At 38.8% G+C, this 19538-nt stretch overlaps 2 protein-coding genes across 2 annotated transcripts in view; one reads left to right on the top strand and one right to left on the bottom strand.

Annotated features, from left to right (window-relative positions):
* Positions 1-1303: 1303 nt before the first annotated feature.
* On the bottom strand, positions 1304-18163 carry EIF2S1 (eukaryotic translation initiation factor 2 subunit alpha). Its single transcript, XM_080808423.1, has 9 exons — positions 18019-18163; positions 17706-17906; positions 13488-13729; positions 11078-11157; positions 8704-8855; positions 5004-5110; positions 3686-3783; positions 2859-3002; positions 1304-1842 (listed from the first exon to the last, which is right to left on the bottom strand). The coding sequence occupies exons 3-9, from the start codon at positions 13726-13728 to the stop codon at positions 1717-1719; spliced, it is 948 nt and encodes a 315-aa protein (XP_080664549.1). The 5' UTR covers position 13729; positions 17706-17906; positions 18019-18163; the 3' UTR covers positions 1304-1716.
* A 21-nt stretch (positions 18164-18184) lies between these two features.
* The window catches only part of ATP6V1D (ATPase H+ transporting V1 subunit D), a 29977-nt gene continuing 28623 nt past the window's right edge, over positions 18185-19538 (top strand). The window contains exon 1 of the mRNA XM_080808421.1: positions 18185-18512. Coding sequence (XP_080664547.1) covers positions 18322-18512 — 191 coding nt within the window. The 5' untranslated portion in view covers positions 18185-18321. The remainder of the gene's footprint in view (positions 18513-19538) is intronic.

The raw sequence follows: 19538 nt of genomic DNA, 5'->3' as shown, positions 1-19538 counted from the left end.
CATTGGTGTCAGTGAGGTATTAATCTTTTCTCTGGGTAGGGTCATAAATTTTGCAAAACTGTTGTGGAACTGAGCAAAAGGCTTGGATGGGATAAAAATCACTCACTGTGGAGGTCACCAGTATTTCTCAAGGGTTATGCCTTAAAGTGTAAAAAATTCAGTAAACAATATGGAAATTTAATTCCTTGCCTACAACAAACATTTAAGGAGAGCACCTGTTGTATTTTGAGGACATTCTTGATGCCACGAGCTTTGTAGACTTGTTTTCTGACTCCTCAAAAAGACCAAAGTGAAAATCATGTGCCAATTTTGAGTACACCTAGATCTTCCTCTAAATATTCCCAGTATGGCATGTACTAGCAATCATGGCTACCTCGTGGCAACAGCCATATGAAGTTTTACTTTTGGATTTAAAAAGCTAGTAGAGGCTGCTAAATTAAACAGGGACAAGCCAAAAATGGCATAAACTGTCTCACCAACACACTTCTATTTTCCAGTCCCTTTAATATTCAATTAAGTCTAGTACTCAATCAATTAAGGTGGGTTAGGTTTAATCTTTTAAGTATTTAAATAGCTATTCTTAGGAATAATCAACAAAATAAATCTAGTACCTCAAGTTTCCTAAGAGATTAAATCTATGAAACATACCCAAGACTTTCTACACCCTGGCTAATGTAGCTGTAACTTCAAACCATGTGTTAGCTATGAAAATTATTTACCTTATTTATTTACCTTTAGATTCATATACCTTTTAAACAATTAGCTCTTAAACATAAAAATGATGGAAATGTAGAAAAATCATTAAATTGTGTTTAATCAGATCCCTATTTATTATAAAGAGCTGAAGCTCTAGGTGGCACCTAGTGAATATGTTAATGGAAAAGAAATCAAAAGTTGGGCAGTGATACTCAAAATGACTAAAGAAGCAGCATCTTTAAAAATAGAACAAAAAATTTTACCACCCTGAATTACAAACTCAGGGCAAGCAGCTTAGTAGACCAACAAGGACCAGTGTGGTAAAATTCTCCCTCATACCATATATTGTCCCCAGTCTCAAGTTGGTAAAAGGCACACATCCTATGTAATTTTAAAATTTGCATTTTAAGGCTTTTTTCCCCTAAGAGTCAACTTTTAACTGTGGTTAAAATTTTCTCTACACCCTCCTTTTGAAAGGATCCACTGTATAGATCCTTTGGGTCACCTGCCCTTATAATTCTCATCTAGACTAAAATGAAAGTAATAGAATTAGGGTCTTCATAATCATAATGCTTTTAACTGGTGACAAGAAGGAAGAAGCCTATAGTTAAATATCCCAGAAATTTATTTAATGTTTGCTTGATACATTTTATGTAGAAAGGTTGAGGCTATTTGCTTTGGGTGCCCCTGATAAATCTCAGGGAAGCACTGAACTACAAAGGGGTGCCAATCTGGAGACATCAGAAATGGAAACCACAAGCCCAATTTTATGACTGTTAAAGATTTGTCTCTAGTGAAGTTAGGCCCACTCGCTTAAACTGCTGAATGTTGGAGCTCTTGTGTGAAAACAGCTGACTTTTAGGAGGGCATGTCACGTTTTGGTCTGTTGGAACATTTAAATACTTGGAAATAAAAAATATTCAGCTTTGAAGTTTTCAATACTGGAAAACTTTCAAGTCTAGGGTTTACAGCCAGGAAGGGCTGCTTTGTGTTCCTTAAAATGGACTGTTTCCCACAAAGTTAATCTTCGGCTTTGGCTTCCATTTCTTCTGCATCATCGTCTCCATCCACTTCTGCGTTCTCTCTTTCAAGCCTCTCAAGCTGCCTTGCAAGTTCGGTCTCATCTGTATCTGTGACCACTTTAGGCTGTGGAAGCAGAGGCATAATTTCAAAGTGAGGCAGTTCAACAGTATACAAATTCCATTTCAACACTATTACTGCCTAGTATTTTAATAACTTTTTTTTTTTTAAGATTTTATTTATCTATTTGACAGAGATCACAAGTAGGCAGAGAGGCTGGCAGAGAGAGAGAGGGAGGAAGCAGGCTCCCTGCTGAGCAGAGAGTCCGATGCGGGCTCGATCCCATTTAATAACTTAAAGAAACACTTGTCCTTCTAACAACTCTGCCATATCTGTTCATTTCTGAATGCTACTGTATCAATAAATTTCATTAGGTAAGTAATGGGAGAAATGTATAAGAGTAACACAATATAGGAAAAAAAATATGTATGTAGTAAAATAGTGTATTTTTGTTATTTCTATAAACCAAAACTCAAAAAATATGAAAATAACCTCAGTGGCTCTATCTTTCAAACCCACAAGATGTCTTGTAAAAATACATCTTCTGGATTCAAAATAAATTACTATTTCTTTCCAAATAGGTTTCATTTTTGTTGAGATGAGGAAAATACGGACCGTTTTTTCTAATCCTGAGATCAAATTTTAAGCCTGCCAATTCAATTCGGACAGTAACTGATCACTCATTTTTGTTAGCTATTTTCTTCTCTTTGGCAGGGGGATAAACCTAACACCATCAGTGCCCTTAGTCCTGAATAACCACTGCATGACAGTTCTCATTTACTTATAAAAAGCCCTTTTAGGACCCTCTGAGTCAATGATTATTTTAGGCTTAGAATTATAATCTTACACTTATCTTATATTTTGAAAGGCAGTGATTAAAGTATTTTAGAATGCAAATCATTTAGATGATTTAAATTTATTTATCTAAAGTTATCTATCTATCTAATCTCTAACCCCAACATGGGGTTTGAACTCACAACCCTGAGATCAAGAGTTGCATGCTCTACCAACAGAGCCAGGCAGGTGCCCCTAAATTTCTTAGAAATATTTTAAGGAAAAGGCAGACACACTATAGATCTTACCTCCATTTGAACATTGAAGACACCCCTCTTTTCCTCAATCTTTTCTTTAATAACAGCCATAGCTTGATTGAGAACAGAGAGGCCTTCTGTTCTCTCCAGAGTTGTTGTAGTCATCACATATCGAGGAGGAGCTATTAGATTAATCTAAGAAGACAAAAATTTAATTATGGACATACCGACACAACACAAAACTATTACTATGTTTACAAACTCTTTTGCACTCTGCTGCCTTAATAAATCACCCCAAAACTTAATTTCCAATCCTGTAAGTCAGCAATTTGGGGGTGGTCTGTTAAGGTAGCAAAAGCTAATTGATACAGTGATGAAATCCAGTATAAACAGTCCACTTCAATATCAAATACGTAGAATTATGACTTCCAGGTGTCTTTGGTAGCTAAAATAACTGTAGCCATCATCAGCATAATGGATAATTTGCTTCTAAAACAGACAAAAATTCTTATTTGGTTCTAAACTAAACTGATGGAACAAAATCCAAGAGATTCTGAATAACAACCATCTGGTTAATGATACAACTTAAAAGATTCAGCTCAAACTCCTAAAAGATGTGTGTGAATATGAGAGAATATGTTACCCTTTTCAAGGTCCTAGGAGCGTGATGGACACAGGAACTCTTTAAGTTTAGCACAGCTGGCCCTCTGGCACCAAATACAAATCAAAATCTTTAGCTACTGTGACATCAGCAGTAGCATCCCTTAGACAACATCACCGAGAAGCATTTCTCGTAACACTTGTTATGAAATATGATCATAAAAAGAATCTGATTTGGTTTAGGCTGGTAGCAAGGAGAGAGAAAATGGACTACTCACCTTGATGGGCATGGTTTCTGTAGAACAATTCAAACCTGCTCTCAAGGCTTCCTTTACGGCATCAATGCCTTCATAACCATAACAAGCCACTTCAATATCTGAAATTACAGAAATTCAAAAACTTATACCAAAAGGGCTTAAAAGAAATCCAAGAGGTGGCAGACACACTGGTATTCAAATAATTATCAAAGTTTTTATCACCCTTTCACAATTAGAAATCTACCCCAACTATTAACTTTCTTAACTATAAATTAGTTGAGTATGCAGTAAAATTCTATCTTCTCTTCCACACTGAGCCCCTGAATGACGAAATTACAAAAAAATAGAAATCTAATAAACATCTTGATTTCTGGCTATGTCTGGTTTAAAATTATGATTCCAACCTCTCCGTGCCTCACTTCCTTATCACTGGAAATTGTTTAGAACAGTTTAGAAATTGCACACCACTCTGGCCCAGTGGTTCCACTTTTAGGAGACTGCCTAACAGAACACTTACACAGCTAGGTAAGTGTCTATGTTGTAAGTCTGCTAACTTGTAGTGTTTTTTTTTAATAGTGAAAAAAATAGTAGAACCGAAATACTCACCAAGAAAGGACTGGTTTATTGCTTTATGAATATTACACCTTGTCATTAAAAAGATTGAGAAAAAGTCCCATGTTCTGCATGGAAGGACCTCCATGATAAACTGAGTAGAAAAAGCTAGCTGAGGAAAATTTTGCATAGTATGATGTAATCATTGTAAAAGCAGAAAAATTATGTCTGAATGTAAACAACATATATTCCTATACAGTATATGTGCCTAAGAAAAATGTCTGAAAGAATATACCCGAAGCTGTATTAACAGTGGTTAATCCAGAGGCACAAAAGGACAATACTGTACTTTGCCATCCCCTTAAAAAAAAAAAATGGGCTGGGGTGCCTGGGTGGCTCAGTCAGTTAAGAGTCTGCCTTCAGCTTAGCTCATGATCTCAAGGTCCTGGGATCAAGCCCCGTGTTAGGCTCTCTGCTCAGCAGAGAGTCTCCTTCTCCCTCTCTCTCCCTCTCAAATAAATAAAAAAAATCTTTAAAAAAAAAAAAAAAGGACTAACTTAAGGTTAGCTGAATGCATACATGACAGTTTTCACTTGTGTCAACATATACATTTATTTTATGATGGTTCAGTAGAAGCAAAAAAGTTTCTTAAACTTTCTTTGTTATAAGAAATAGAAACACTTGCAGATGCTAATGCAACAACATATTCTTTGGTAACGCCCATTATTTAACAGCTTTTTGGTTCATGCAAAATATTTTAAACATCATTTAAAAAAAAATCACTTACCTGCTCTAATTTTGACAGCTTGTGGTGTCAAACGCCTATTAATATTGTTAATAAGTACTCCCCGTTCATCTTCATTCAGATCTAAACTATCCAAAATAGATGGGTCTCTAATTAAAGCAAAACAAAACAAAGACACAAAAACACAAAAGGCCAACGTTACTTTACAGATAACTGTGACACCAAACACAATACCATTTAATAATGTTTAAGAGCCCAGGCTTTAGGGTCAGAACGGAGTTCAAATCTTAGCTTTACACTTCATTAATTATGTGTTTTGGGGACTTTCCAGACCTCAGTTTCCAAACTATAAAATGAGGATGAAAACTATACATTTCACTGGTTGTGGTACTAAATGAGAATGCAGGTAAAGCACTTGGCACTACTATGACAAAAAGAAAACACCCAGCTAGTATCTGAAGAAAAATTTTAGAGATCTAGCTAAAGCAAGGAATTAAAAAATGTCTAATATACCGGACATCCCACTATAATTAAACATTTCCATGTACTTAGTCCCTGCTTCAAAGAGCTTGAAAAGAACTAAAACATACAAGCAAATTTAAGATAAAAGTACATCCTTGGAAGTCAGGACAGGAAGGTATTACTTTCAGTTAGTGGGCTCAGGAAGGGCTGCTCCGACTGAAGTGGCATTTCATCTGAGTGCCACAAGACCGGGCAGGGTCTCAGTCACCAGCATGCTTGTGGAACATGAACAAATGAAAAAAATTGAAATAATGACTAAAAGAAGCAAAGATAGCATTGTTTTAAGAAATTTATACAGTATTAAAACAGAAATGGCCTATCAGGCCTAAAAAGCAGGGTTAGGGAATAAAACGTGAAAGAATTTGGGTGGGGGGAACTTTCACTCAGCTAATACTGCTTACAAAATATAACAAGACAAACCACCAGAAAATGAGCAGAAGAGATGAACAGATGTTTCACAGAAGAAACAGTAAACCTATGAAAAGCTGTTAACTCCACCAACCAGTAAAATGCAAACCAAAAACAAGGTACTCTTCTACACCCATCAGTTTGACAAAAGGGAAAAAATCTGAGATATACACCAAATGTTGGTGAGGATGAAGAGAAACAGGAATGCTTATACAACTACTAGAGGAAATACAAATTGCAGAACCAATCTGGAGAATATTTTGGCAAAACTGAGTAAATTTAAAGATGCATATATTCAATTGTATGACCCAGCAACTCTACTGCTATGTATATACCTTAGAAACTCCCAAATGTACACGGAGACACGTACATGGATATTCATAATAGCATGGTTGAAAAAAATGGGGGGGGGAGGATAACCTATTATCTCTCAATAGGGAAACAAATAAAGCATAGTCCTACAATGAAATACACTACATAGAAATTAGTATGAAGTAGGTATGCATCTATCACTTTGGAGAATGCTGTTCATTAACAGCCTTACAAGTAAAACTAAGGTACAGAAAGCTACGACGATGGAATAAATTCCCTTTTTTTTTTTAAGTTTAAATAAACGGAGTAATAAAAAAATGATTCTATATATATTTTGTAGGTACATATATGCAGTAAATCTGCAGAAATGGAAATAGTAATGGTGCATACTAATTGCAGAATGGTAGTTACCAATGATAACTAGTTATGATAATAGTTACCAGTGATGAGTGAAGGGAATGGGTTGGGAAGGGTAAAACACCGTTTCCAACTATCTAAAAAATTTTAGTTCTTAATTAAAAAAAAATACGAAGGACATGTGGCAAAGAATTATCATTAGTTAAATGTGGACAGTCACTGCATGGCTGATGAAGCAAAAGAATGTTAAGGAAAAGGGAAAAAACGTACGGCATTGCTGGGCGGTAACGGAAGGGGAGCTGGAGGTGGAAGTGAGGGAGCTGAGCCTGGGCTGGAGGACGACAGCACGCCGAGGGACGGAAGGCATGCGGGACTCAAGTCACGGAGGACAGAAATACAAAGCAGCGCTTAATGGTTAACAGCATAAACTCCAGATGGGAGCCAGTGTCTAGGTTTGATTGGGGCTTTTCCATTTGCTAATTCTGTGCATGTGGACAAAATATTTAATCTCTGCCTCAATTTCCTCATCTCTAAGACATGGATAATAACCGTACTTATACCATGCGCTGCTGTGAGAAATCTGTAAATGTTTGTTATTATTAGTCTTACCTTTCTCACAATGTGGTATGAAAAAAAAGTCACATGGTGGGTGGGGGGGAACTGGAAAGGATTTGGACCCCCAAATGAGCCGGCTTGCTGGAGGCTCTATCAGTCCCAGGTCCACTGGGCCATTCTGAGAGCTGAGGGGACCAATATTCTTTGGTAGCACCAAGGCTGGAAGAAACCTCAGTGTAGTGGAGAGGCTGCGTGGGGGAGCATTAACAGTTGGGAAGGAGTAGGATGAGCAGATTGAGAGACAGTTAAGTACAGAGAACTGAAGGAGTCCAGCTATTTTAAAAGAGAGGACACAGTGCTTCCTACAAGAGAAAGCAGAGGGAAGGTATACTCTGCTTTTAGTGTAAATGGGAGAAATTGGAACGTATTTTTATGCTGATGGAGCAAAATCGACAAAAAGAAAGGCTGAAGACACCGAAGAGGGAATGAGGAGGGAATGACGGATAAAATAACCCCAGAGCAGTAGCTGCACACAGGTGGTAAGATTAGTCTGAGAGCAGTAAGGATACGAATTCAGCATGACAGGAGGCAGGAGGTAATGACAGGTGGGAGAGAGACAGCCGCTTAGACAGTGGAGGGAGTAGAGGAGATTTTGGGCAATGGCTTCTATTTTCTTTATAAAAGCGGTAGACAGCGAGGGAAAGGGGAGTGGGTATCTGGTATGAGTGTGTAAAAGCTCTAAAACAGCCGTTCTAAGAATGGGAGGAAGAACTGACAAAGAGCAGAGAGAATGTGAGGCAGCAGTGAAGGCTCAGCTGAGGTTGGAGACCATGACGAATATGCAGTGGCACCGACCTGCAAGACTGTGGTTTTTCCTAGCAGCACCCCGCATTCTACAAGTGCAGAGAAGGCAGGAACATCGATCCAAGGCTGGATGTAACAGAAGGAAAAACAGGGCAAAAGCTCATGATATTGGCAAGAAAGTTGCTGAAATGATGGACCACGGTATGTCTATGCTTAGTAAGAAAGAGAAGGCAGGAAAGGGTGAAAAAACACGGAGGAAGAAAAAGGTTTGGAATCAGAGTCTGGCGTAAGAATTAAGATAGAGCAGGACTAACTATGAGGGAGCTGGAAAGACAGGAAACTGTGGTAAAAGAACAGAATATATGAATTCAAGGTTTTAGAAGAGAATAAATTCTAAGACCCAGGGTGAGCCCATATGGAAACTGGCTAAAGAGGCGTGGGCTGAAGGTCTAAGGAACTGAGGTAAAGAAAACAAGGCACAGTTATAGATGCGACATCTACAATGACCCTGAAGTTAGCCAGGAAAATGACAAAACCAGGCAGGGAAAATGTGAGACAAAACTATATGGTTCACGAAAACTAAGGTGTACACAATTATATATGCTTGGCTATATAGGATTGGCCCACATTACGGGTCTTTTACATGGAAATATTTTTATCTAAATTTGGCAAGGACGTAATATGTGAGTGTTGTGCTATTATTACATGTCAGGCTCTCAACTTGTGTGCTAGACCCAGCAGCTGTGATCTCAAGGTAGAACCAAAGCCAAGAAGGTGTTCTTACGAGACTGCATGCTTAAATGCATCATAGGCACCGTATCCAGGTCTCTTGTATTTGTCGTCAAAGACCCAGGCAGTCCTCTGGAACAGGCTCTCCAGCTGCTCGTCCTTGGTGTACTCTAACACCTCAGCAACATGACGAAGAATGCTGTAAACCTGGAAACAAAATGAAGAGTTCAACAATTCAAAGATAAGAGATCTTAAAAAAAAAAAAAAAAAAGGTATTTTTACATTTCAGTAGACAGTATATAAAACAAATCTTTGGTTACACTACAGTAATTCCTCAACAACAAAGGGTTAACATGCAACAAGTTCTTTTTTCATAGAGAAATGTTCGCTTTCCTTTAACACTTAAGTGGGTTTAACAAGTACAAAAGTAGGACACTAAGTACAAAACTTAGTGTCCTAAGACCTAGATCAAGTTGACTTAGGGGCCAATCAACCTCTCTAAATTTGTTTCCTCTTCTGGAAAAGGGAAATACCAGTATCTCTCCTTTTCACTGCAGACAGATCAAACCTATCCCAATTATAACTGGAAAACATTATGCGAATAAATAAAATTTGTATATTATACAAAACTTTTGTTATACAAGCATAAGCTATTACTATTACTACTCCACATGAATGCATGGAACAGGATTGAGATTTAGTACTTTTGCTTTGTTATCATTTAGAAGTTATCTTTCAATGCGCCTATCTCCTACTCGCTGCTGCCAAACTCTTTTTCTTTTCATTTCCTAAAAATGAAAGGGCATAAGAAAGAGAAAGGGTATAAAAAAAGAGGTTTTCACATTACACATGAAAGTTGAGAAAAGGAACTAACATTGGCTATTTCATTCCATCACCTTATCATCCTGATAAGATCTACTAACATGCTCATTTTACAATATCTTAAGGGGGCAAAACACAGTGACAGTTTCCTAGAGCAAAGCTTCTCAAACTTGGTAGGACTTGAGGAACCTGCATTAAGCAGTCAGGAAATGTCAGTGCTATTGGCTACATTCTGAGTGGCAAGGTCCTCAGTTTATTAATAAGGGATTTCACTGATAGTGTTTTCTTTCTTTCTTTCTTTCTTTTTTTTTTTTTTTAAAGATTTTATTTCTTATTTGACAGAGATCACAAGTAGGCAGAGAAGCAGGCAGAGAGAGAGGAGGAAGCAGGCTCCCTGCTGAGCAGAGAGCCCGATGCGGGGCTCGATCCCAGGACCCTGGAATCATGACCTGAGCCGAAGGCAGAGGCTTTAACCCACTGAACCACCCAGGCGCCCCCTGATAGTGTTTTCTAATGTGTAAACCACACTGCAGTAGTAGTAAACGCATCAGTAAAACAAAGGGAAAAATTTGGGTAATGATCTTTTGCCTTTTACATTTTTACTCTTTTAACTAGGGTTAATTAAGATTTTAAAAATCTTCTCTTCATTTAAACACTGTTTTCCTGGCATTTTATCCTGAGGACAGAAACACACGAGAGAGGTGAAAAAATAAAGAAAACAGACACAATGGAAACACTGCCATTAAGAACCAAAGATCTAGAGAATGAAGGATAATCTAATAAGGACCAGAGAAGAAAAAACTAGACAGAATATGAAGAACGAAAAAACAGCTGTTCTTGCTTCATTAATGATTACTGTACAGAAGTAGGAGATTACAGCCAAAATAAGAAAATGAAACAGAAAGAACCCTAATAAACTAGGAGTAAAAAAAAAAAAAACAAAAAAACTAGTAACAGGCCCCCCCCGCCTTGCTTTCCTGGATTCACATTTTATAAACTCTTGCTTATTCTTTTTTTTTTTTTTTTTAAATATTTTATTTATTTATTTGACAGACAGAGATCACAAGTAGGCAGAGAGGCAGGCAGAGAGAGAGGAGGAAGCAGGCTCCCTGCCGAGCAGAGAGCCCGATGTGGGGCTCGATCCCAGGACCCTGGGATCACGACCGGAGCCGAAGGCAGAGGCTTTAACCCACTGAGCCACCCAGGCGCCCCAACTCTTGCTTATTCTTAACATACAACAGCTGCTAGTCCCTGTGACTCTTATCCCAGAATGGGGTTTAAAGACAAGAACTACATGTTATGGTAAGTCAAATCAATTGAAATCACCCATAGTTAATTTAACCTAAAATAACTTAAAACATTACCGTCCAGTATACTCATTTTAGAATATCAGACGATAAGCAATGCCTTAAGGTAGTACTACCATGAGGTTAAAAACACTGAAGTAATAACTCTTTTGAAACTAAGTCTTCAACTTATCCTATATAACTCCTAATTGTAAATGGAATTACAGGTACAGAAAATCCAGTTTTAATTTTCTCCCAAGAATATTACATGCTGATTATTTATTAAATAGTAGACTAATTTCACACAAAAATTAAACTTACAGTTTTGGATTTGGTGAATTTATCTTCACATTTGATTGCTTCCTCTGGAGAAACTCTTCTTTTTGACAAGTCAATATATCCTATAGGAGAAAATTTTGGAAAAAAAAATCATCTGTGCCCAAGTGCTACCTTACCACTGTGATACATTTTTACATCAGATTGTTTGTTGACATACCTACACTCATTCCCCACTAAAATCAAATCAATAAAAACTGCATGAGAAGATGAGAGATTTTTGTTTTCAGAAATACATCTGTATCATCATGTAATTGTATATTTTCTATCACTTCTTTGAAGGGAACTAACAATTTCAATTACCCAAATGAAAGCTAGTCGAAGGATTCTGTACTTGTCTTTTTGGTATCCATTCATCAAAGGGTCAACTGTGTTCTGTATTTCTGTATTCTCCTTCTGATGCTCCTTCTGTCTCCTGACCAAAACTGGTGCTTCCTCCTCATGGTGGCCCTGCATGGGCATGGTGTGGCCATGGAATCTGCCTCACCATATTGTCTGTCACCTCCATAAATTAAAATCCCATGGGTACAAAATGAGACAAGCACTTAAATGTATTTTAAAGAATTTAGGAGGGAAAAATGGTCTCTTACATTTACTTACATATTTCCCAGGTCAGGCATCACACCTCAAGGGCCTGCATAATTTCCTTTACCACTTCTTATAATGCAGATTAAGTAATAAATCCTCTTAGTTTCCATTTTCCTGAAAATATCTTCATTTCTGATTTTCACTGTTGAAGATTTTCTTTAAATAATATAGAATTCTGGGCTGAAAATTCTTCTCTTTCAATGCTTTAAAGATGTCATTCAATGCTCAGGCAGTGATCATTTTCAGTAAGAATACCATACTAAGAGTAATTTGTATTACTCTTCCCCTGTGAATCATGAATCATTTTCCTCTGGCTACTTTCAAGATTTTCTTGATCTCTGTTTTTCAATAATGTGCCTAGATGTGGTCTTTTTTTTTTTTTTAAAGAGTTTATTTATTTGTGAGTGAGCGAGAGAGCGCGCACGCTTGTGCGCACAAGCAGGCAGAGTGGCAGGCAGAGGCAGAGAGAGAAGCAGGCTCCCTGCCGAGCAAGGAGCCTGATGCGGGACTCGATCCCAGGACCCCGGGATCATGACCTGAGCCGAAGGCAGCAGCTTAACTGACTGAACCACCCAGGAGCCCCTGTAGATGTGGTCTTATCAGTATTTATCCTCCTTGAGGTTTGCTAAGCTTCTCCAGTTTGTCAAATACGGGAAACTTTGATCAGCATTTCCTCAAATATTTTTTCTCCCCTTTCCCTCTCTTTTCCTGGAATAGAGCTTTTAATATTTGAAAAGTTGCTTTTTTCCTGCTCTGTTCTTCAGACTCATTCTTTTAAATGAACTACCTGCAAGCCTGACTTGAGCTTTCTGCCATCTTTAGCCTGCTGTTAGCCCATTTGGTGAGATTTTTTGATATTGTACTTTCTAGAATTTATATTTAGTTTTTTGTGAGAGTTTCTAATGTCTCTACTGAGATTTCATTTTGTTCATTCATTACAAGCTTATTTTCCTAATATCCTGGAGCAGTTGCAACGTCTGCTTTAAAATCCTTATCTGCTAACTCCAATATTAAGGTCACCTCTAGATCAATGTCCATTGGTTGCTTTTTCTCTTCCATATGGGTCATACTTTCCTGTTTCCTCAAATGTTTAGCAATTTTGGACACTGAATGAATATTCACAGAACATGAACATCCTAATAATCAAAGAGACACAGAATATTGGGTTTTGGGTATGTGCTTGCAGTATATTCCATTTTTCAAAACTTATATAAAATACTCCATTCCTAAAATCCATTTACCTTTGCCCCATTTCCACGTTCTTCCAATAATCTGATTACAAGCTTAGCTTTAAATCAAGGAAAAAGTATCTTTTTTTTTTTTTTTTAAAGTAGGGCTCTACACCCAGCATGGAGCCCATGGGGCTTGAACTCACAACCCTGAGAACAAGACCTGAACTGAGATCAAGAATCAGACTGCTAACCGACTGAGTAACCCAAGCACCCCTCAATAAAAAAGCGTCTTACAAACATAGGAACTAATACTCTGGTTTACTTATCTGTCTCTTCTGAGTTTAGCCATAATGAGTCAACTATCAAATTCTGGTAACCTTTGGGGATAAAAGTCAAGTTACCTGATGCAAACTAGCCCTAGGATGTGCTAATTAAACCAATACTAACAAGAGGTCTCGCTTAGATGGGTAATTGGCATCCTTCTCTGACAACTTTGTATGTAAAAAAAAGTTTAAGTATAAAGGGAGATGTTTTTGTTTTGCTTTTACAGCAGTCAGCAATTTACAAAAAAAAAAAAAAGTAAAATAAACCATTTTAAATCTGAAATTTGTATTTTAGATATTTTTATCACTTACCTTTTTCTTTGTCCACTCTAATGACAACCACACATTCATTCCTGCCAATTCTGATGAGTTTGTTTATAGAACGGATACGCCTTCTGGACAACTCACTAAGAAGAATCATGCCTTCAATATTGTTGTATTCCAGCAAGCTGACATAGGCCCCCATTTCAGCAATGGACCTTACATTCACCATCACTACATCTTCCACCTCAGGAAATTTGTGTTGATAAAATCTACAACTTAGACCCGGCATTCTGCATTTTAAACAAAAGAATTAAATGAGTATTCAGTTAAGGTCAAAATAAAGAAATGTCAATCAATTTTCCTATCTTGTCACTGGAAGAAATGATTAGTCTTCTCATCTCTTTAAAGTTCTTAAATGGTACCAGAAAACAGACAGATATTCAGGAACCAAGCTTCTTTACTTTGCTCCACATTTTTTTAAGGTCTGGGTGATTCTCTGACATCAGTTTTAGAGGAATCATAAAAAATAATGACCATCTCTAAAGTACTTTGAGGCCTAAGGATTAAAGGTACACCTCAAGAGTAAAATACTATTTTAATACAACGACCTTAAGAAATAACAAATGATGGTAAGCATCACTACTACTATAAACCTATCAGTAAAATTAAAGCTACTCGTTCTCCAAGTCTGCTAAGATAATATACAACCACCCACTATATAAAGGGAAGAATCTTCCGACTACTTGAACCATAGTCCTAATCATATATCAAGTAATATACTCTTATCATTTTAGCCAAAATTACAGTATCATATGTTAAGACAAAAACCTAAAAATTTACTAATCACAAAAAATATTCAATAGAACTAAATGCAACTAAATAAATACTTTTCTTTTATTGAACAGGTATACCCAATCTTGAGAATACCTTTATAGAACTCCATTACTATAAAGTTCAAGAGTCTCAAACTCTAAGCATTAAGTATATTTAAAACAATTCCCTTTGATCTACCCAACCTACATTTAGTGCCACTCCTTTTATGACCCACAAGACTGAAACCATACCATGCACAGAAGTATAGTTTTAAAAGAAGGCTATAAAACTAATCATAGCTGATGATTTTCACATTTTCTTACTAACCTTAACTAATTTACTATTGTCAAGGTTCAGAAAATAGGTGGGAATAGGACCTAAAGGCCTATGAAAATGTGTGAAAATTCGTTTACTTATTTTATTTTTTTAGAGAGAGAGAGAGAGAGAAAGACAGTGACCAAGAAGGGCAGAAGGAGAATCTTAAGCAGGTTCCACGCTTAGCAAGAGTCTGATGTGGGGCTCCATCTCACAATACTGAGATCATGACCTGAGCCAAAAATCAAGAGCTGGATGCTTAACCGAGTGAGCCACGAAGGTGCCCCATTTTTTTTCTTATTAATTAATTGGGAATAAGGCTGCCATTACTTGATCTTAAAGACAGAACATCCACACCCAGCTCAGAACCCCAGAGTTCTGGGGCAGTGCAGTTTGAGAACTGTTAACTGAATCCACAAGTATCTTCACAGTGGCTTCCACTTATTTTTACATCTTTCTACTACCTACATGGTCCTACATGATCTGGCCACTGCCTCTCTCCCTAGTTCTCTCCATTTTATAATTGAAGAAACAGAAACCCAGGCCAAGTAACTTGTTCTGTCACATACTGCTAACAAGTGATAAGTCAGAATCTGAACCTACGAAGCTTGGATCCATAGTCTGTGCTCTTATTCACCATTCTGTATTTTCATTCAATATTACCAATAAATATATTAGTAAGAAACATCTTAAAAAAAAAGTAACATTAATATATTCAGTACTAAAGTATATACCATAGATCAATGCAAGCTTTTAGTACTAATCTATCCTGTTTAACAAAAAGAAAAAAAGCAGCATATTATTAACAGTGGCAGAAATGCATTTCTCTGTAGCTTGACAAAATAGGGATTTAGCAAATAAAGAGAAGTAGATGTTCAATGGCCAGAATTACTCGCCAAGAAACAGCTGAGCTGGTTGTTTCATTCTTCAACAAAGCTTTTTTTTTTTTTTTTTTTAAACTTTTCTTTCTTTTGGACAACGTATGTAAAGGACTAAAGTCTGAGGGCTAGAAATTTCAAACTGGGTATCAAAATAAATGGTGTAACAGAAATGTGTGAAACAGTTTTAAAAGATTTAACATGGGCTAACCATATTCACTTACCAGGTTTATTCAAATAGTAAAGCTGATTAATTCTGGAGAAGCTAGACTTAATTTGATGATTAAAGAACACAGGCAATACTGTAAAAGAATCCCAGCAGGAGATATGAATACTACCGCCTTAAGAGGTACCAATCTCTTTACTTTATACAGGGTACAAAAAGAACACAGCCAAAGGTATGTTATTTAACACAGAAAGTAACCAGTAAGTACACAATAGCTCTAGACATGGATCCCAGCCCTTGCTCTACTTACTAGCTGTGATTGCTTGGGAAATGCATTCCCGTTAAAATGTAGTTTGTGCAGTGTTATCAAATGAGATATATATGTAAAAATTTGGGAAGTGTAATGTGCTATACAAATATGACATTAAAAGACAAAAAGATACTATTTCCATTTGGTAACTTAATTTGTTAAACAGTAATTTGTGCAATATCTATGTACTAAGCACTACTGACAGAGAAGAGATAAAGACAGCTAGCAAGTAGGGCAGAGGGAGAATCGAATCTTAAGCAGGCTCCTTTCTTACCTAAGGAAGTTAAGTACAGAGTGGGAAACAAACTAGTAAATAAATAATAGCAGTATAAAGTACTATGAAAGGAGTACAGTGAAGCAATCAATTAAAAGGGAACCAAAGAACAGGAATATTAAATGTCTTTCTCAAGGATAAATGCTTGGTAAGTACTGGGACAGGAACTAAAACCAAGTCTTCTGATATTAAACCCAGAATACCTTTAACCCACAGAGCCTCAGTACATCAGAGCACTACAATATGGTATGTGTTCCTTGGTACAAAAGTATCGTCTTTCAAAATATACTGAACTCCAAGCTAATTTCAAATACCCTGCATTGTCAGTAATTTTGCCCAAATGGTAGACAGAACTTCTTTCTTACACCAGTGCATGGTCAAGTAACCATAATCCAGGAAGTCCACACTCCTCTCCAAAGTTAAGTGTGTTATGTGGCAGAGACAACTCTTGATAATTCTAATTGGCTCTAATGCTTATCGGTAACGTTCTCTGAACATTAGTTTGTAGTATAGGAGTGCTACGCAAATAAGCTTTAAAACTATTTCACTGTAATTGAAATAGAAGCACCAATCTCTACAAATATTACTGTGTGTTTTTTTGAAATCTTAGGAGAATCATTAACTGTCAATTTGGCATCAGATCAATTCAGAATAGGCAGTAAAGCTCTACATAATTCACGAACTATTGAAAGACACATAATCACAACTTTTTTTTTTTGATAACTTCAACTGGGAGATTTCTCTGCTCCACCTTTTCTCCAAGAAACAATGTTTCTTGCCTAATAATAATTAAAGTAGCCAAGTTTGGGGGATAATAGGGGCTTCAGGCTGAATACCAATTTAACTCCCAAATTCCCTTATCTTTCTCTCACTGGTGCTGAAATACGGAAAACCGATACTAAGAATAGTGAACTCTTCAACAATATGTTTTAGTTTCGATGCAAGGGATGACTCATTCTATAAAGATGCACAAGTCAAGCGATACAGTAATATGAACGCCAATTAGAAAAAAATAAATTATCGGACAAACTACTCTTGGATCCTTTTAACCCAGCTCTTGTCAACACTGCGGCCCACCCCAATGGTCCCTTCAAGTGTCTGGTCTGGTCCCACTGAGAGGTAGTATTAGGTGGGGTGGATGGGTGGGGGGGGGCGCGTAGTGGTGGGATTCTCAGGCCCATAAAAAGCAAAGTGCTCAGCGTCCTGGGGCGGGGGTGTCACAGCGTTTTCCCGAGGCCGCCCCCATCTCAAAGTGTCCTCACTTAGAGCATATCCTAAAGGCTGTACGGTCACTTGGCCCACTTTGCTTCACCAGATTCCTCCGCTCGTACAATGACACCGCTGTAACACGGAAGACCCACCCGGCGCCGCCGGGTGGTGTCGGACACTTCCCGCGCAGGAACGGGAAAGGGAGGGGTGTTAGCCCAGGGCCTACCGTCTCTCGACCACCCAAGTCACTGGACACAACCAAAGTGAGTTCTTGAAGAAACCGATCTGGGGGACTAGTCACCTGAGGTATGTGTCTGAATCCCGCGCCGGGATCCCGTGCCGTGCTCTTTAATCGCAGAGACCAGACAGCCCAGCCACAGCAACGGCCGATCCTCCTCAGCGTGCGCTTGGTTCTACCCCACCGCGCATGCGGAACCACCTCGCATCACGCAAGCGCCAACAGAAGAGGTCCCTCTTCCTCACTGACCATAGAGTCCAGGTCCTCCGAAAAAGAAAAAGAATGAAGATCAAAGGAGGGCCCGAAAAGCACGCTTTCTCGATAGCTTTCGTTTTCGTTAAGTAAGTTTCAAGGCGCAGGGAAGAGGTAAACTGACTCCTTGTCCTTGAAGAATCAATCCTCTCTCGAAGCTTCAGTCAACCATGAGGTGGCGCTGTGACCAAAGATGGAAAAGTGAAAGAAGAAAAGGCGTGTACTCTTCTCTCCTGTTCTTTCACCCCGCGCGTGCAAAGTGTTGCGCAGCCTCCTGGGAGCCGGAGGGGGAGGGGCTAGAAGGAGAAACGGAAGTGAGGGGCGGTTCGCTGAGGGGGTCCGAAGCCTTAACATCCGGGCATCGCCTCAGTCTTGTCCTCCCCCACCCTCCCCATCCCCACGTGCCAACAGGAAGCGGAAGTGAAGAATGGTATATACGTATCCCAGCTGCCACTTAGCAACGCGAGGAGGTCAGGTGACACAACCAGCTGACTTCCATAGAGGAAGACCCTGTGGCTGGGGCTATTGCAGCCACGGTTGCCCGGCCGGGGATCCGAGCCTTACTATCATCGTCAGAATGTCGGGCAAAGACCGAATTGAAATCTTTCCCTCGCGCATGTAAGTAAAAGAACAGGTCCGGCAGCGTTCATTGGTTCTTGAACGCCTGTCCCGAGCAGCAGTCCCTGCATACCCTGGACCAGCAGCGAGGTTTCTTGTTTGCTGGGCGAATCTTGAGTTCTCCTCTGTTCCTTTTCGTGAGTCTGGGGCGATGCTCTTTAATGGCCCCCACACATTCCTCTGAGGGAAGCACACTGGACAGAGCGATCCCAATCCGTAGGAACATGCTACTCGGCCTGCTGGTTTTTACGGAGGTCCGCTGACTTTACTCGTTAATTAGCCTTTCATCCCGTTTTCCCTTATTGAGCTGGGCAGTGGGTTTATAGAACTATGAATCATCCCCAGTTTTGCTTAAGAGAGGCCACGGTTTAATGGAGAGATGGACCAACCCGCGAGGCTTGGTAAATATTTTGAGAAGGGAAGTTTACTGTGGTGAGAAGCACATAGAAGAGGCTTCTAGGCCAAGTTGGGGGTTGAATCGAATTGCCCGAGTGTGGCCGTAAGATTTGAGCTTGGATGCCCCTTTTCGTTTTCCAAGATCCCACGAAATGTCACCTGCGGTGGGAAGATATCCCTGAGTTTTCGAGGCACTCCGTTTGCTCCATCACCATTGTTTCTCGTTCAGACAGACCTCTGTTAATACCACCCAGACTGTGAAGTGAATATTTGTTTACATAGCTTTCCCACTGAATTGTGAGCTGTCTCCAGGAGGAGAGAGTGTCTTGAGAATTAATCCATAGAAGGGCTACAAAAAAAAGTATAGCGCCCTAAGTGTTGGGCTAGTTTTTAATATTATAAGATTTTATTAATTTATCTGACACAGAGAGTACAAGTAGGGGAAGTGGCACGGAGAGGAAGAAGCGGGCTCCCAGCTGAGCAGGGAGCCCTATGCTGGGCTAAATCCCAGGACCCAGGGATCATGACCTGAGCTGAAGGCAGGTGCTTAATGGGTTGAGCCATCCAGGTGCCTCTGTTTGGTCCAGTTTTTAAAGAAGGTTTTATAGTTTTCTCAAATTTGCCTAAGAA

The sequence above is a fragment of the Martes martes genome (genome assembly GCF_963455335.1).
Source record: "Martes martes genome assembly, chromosome: 7".
NCBI lineage: Eukaryota > Metazoa > Chordata > Mammalia > Carnivora > Mustelidae > Martes > Martes martes.
This window is presented reverse-complemented; position numbering and strand designations above follow the sequence as displayed.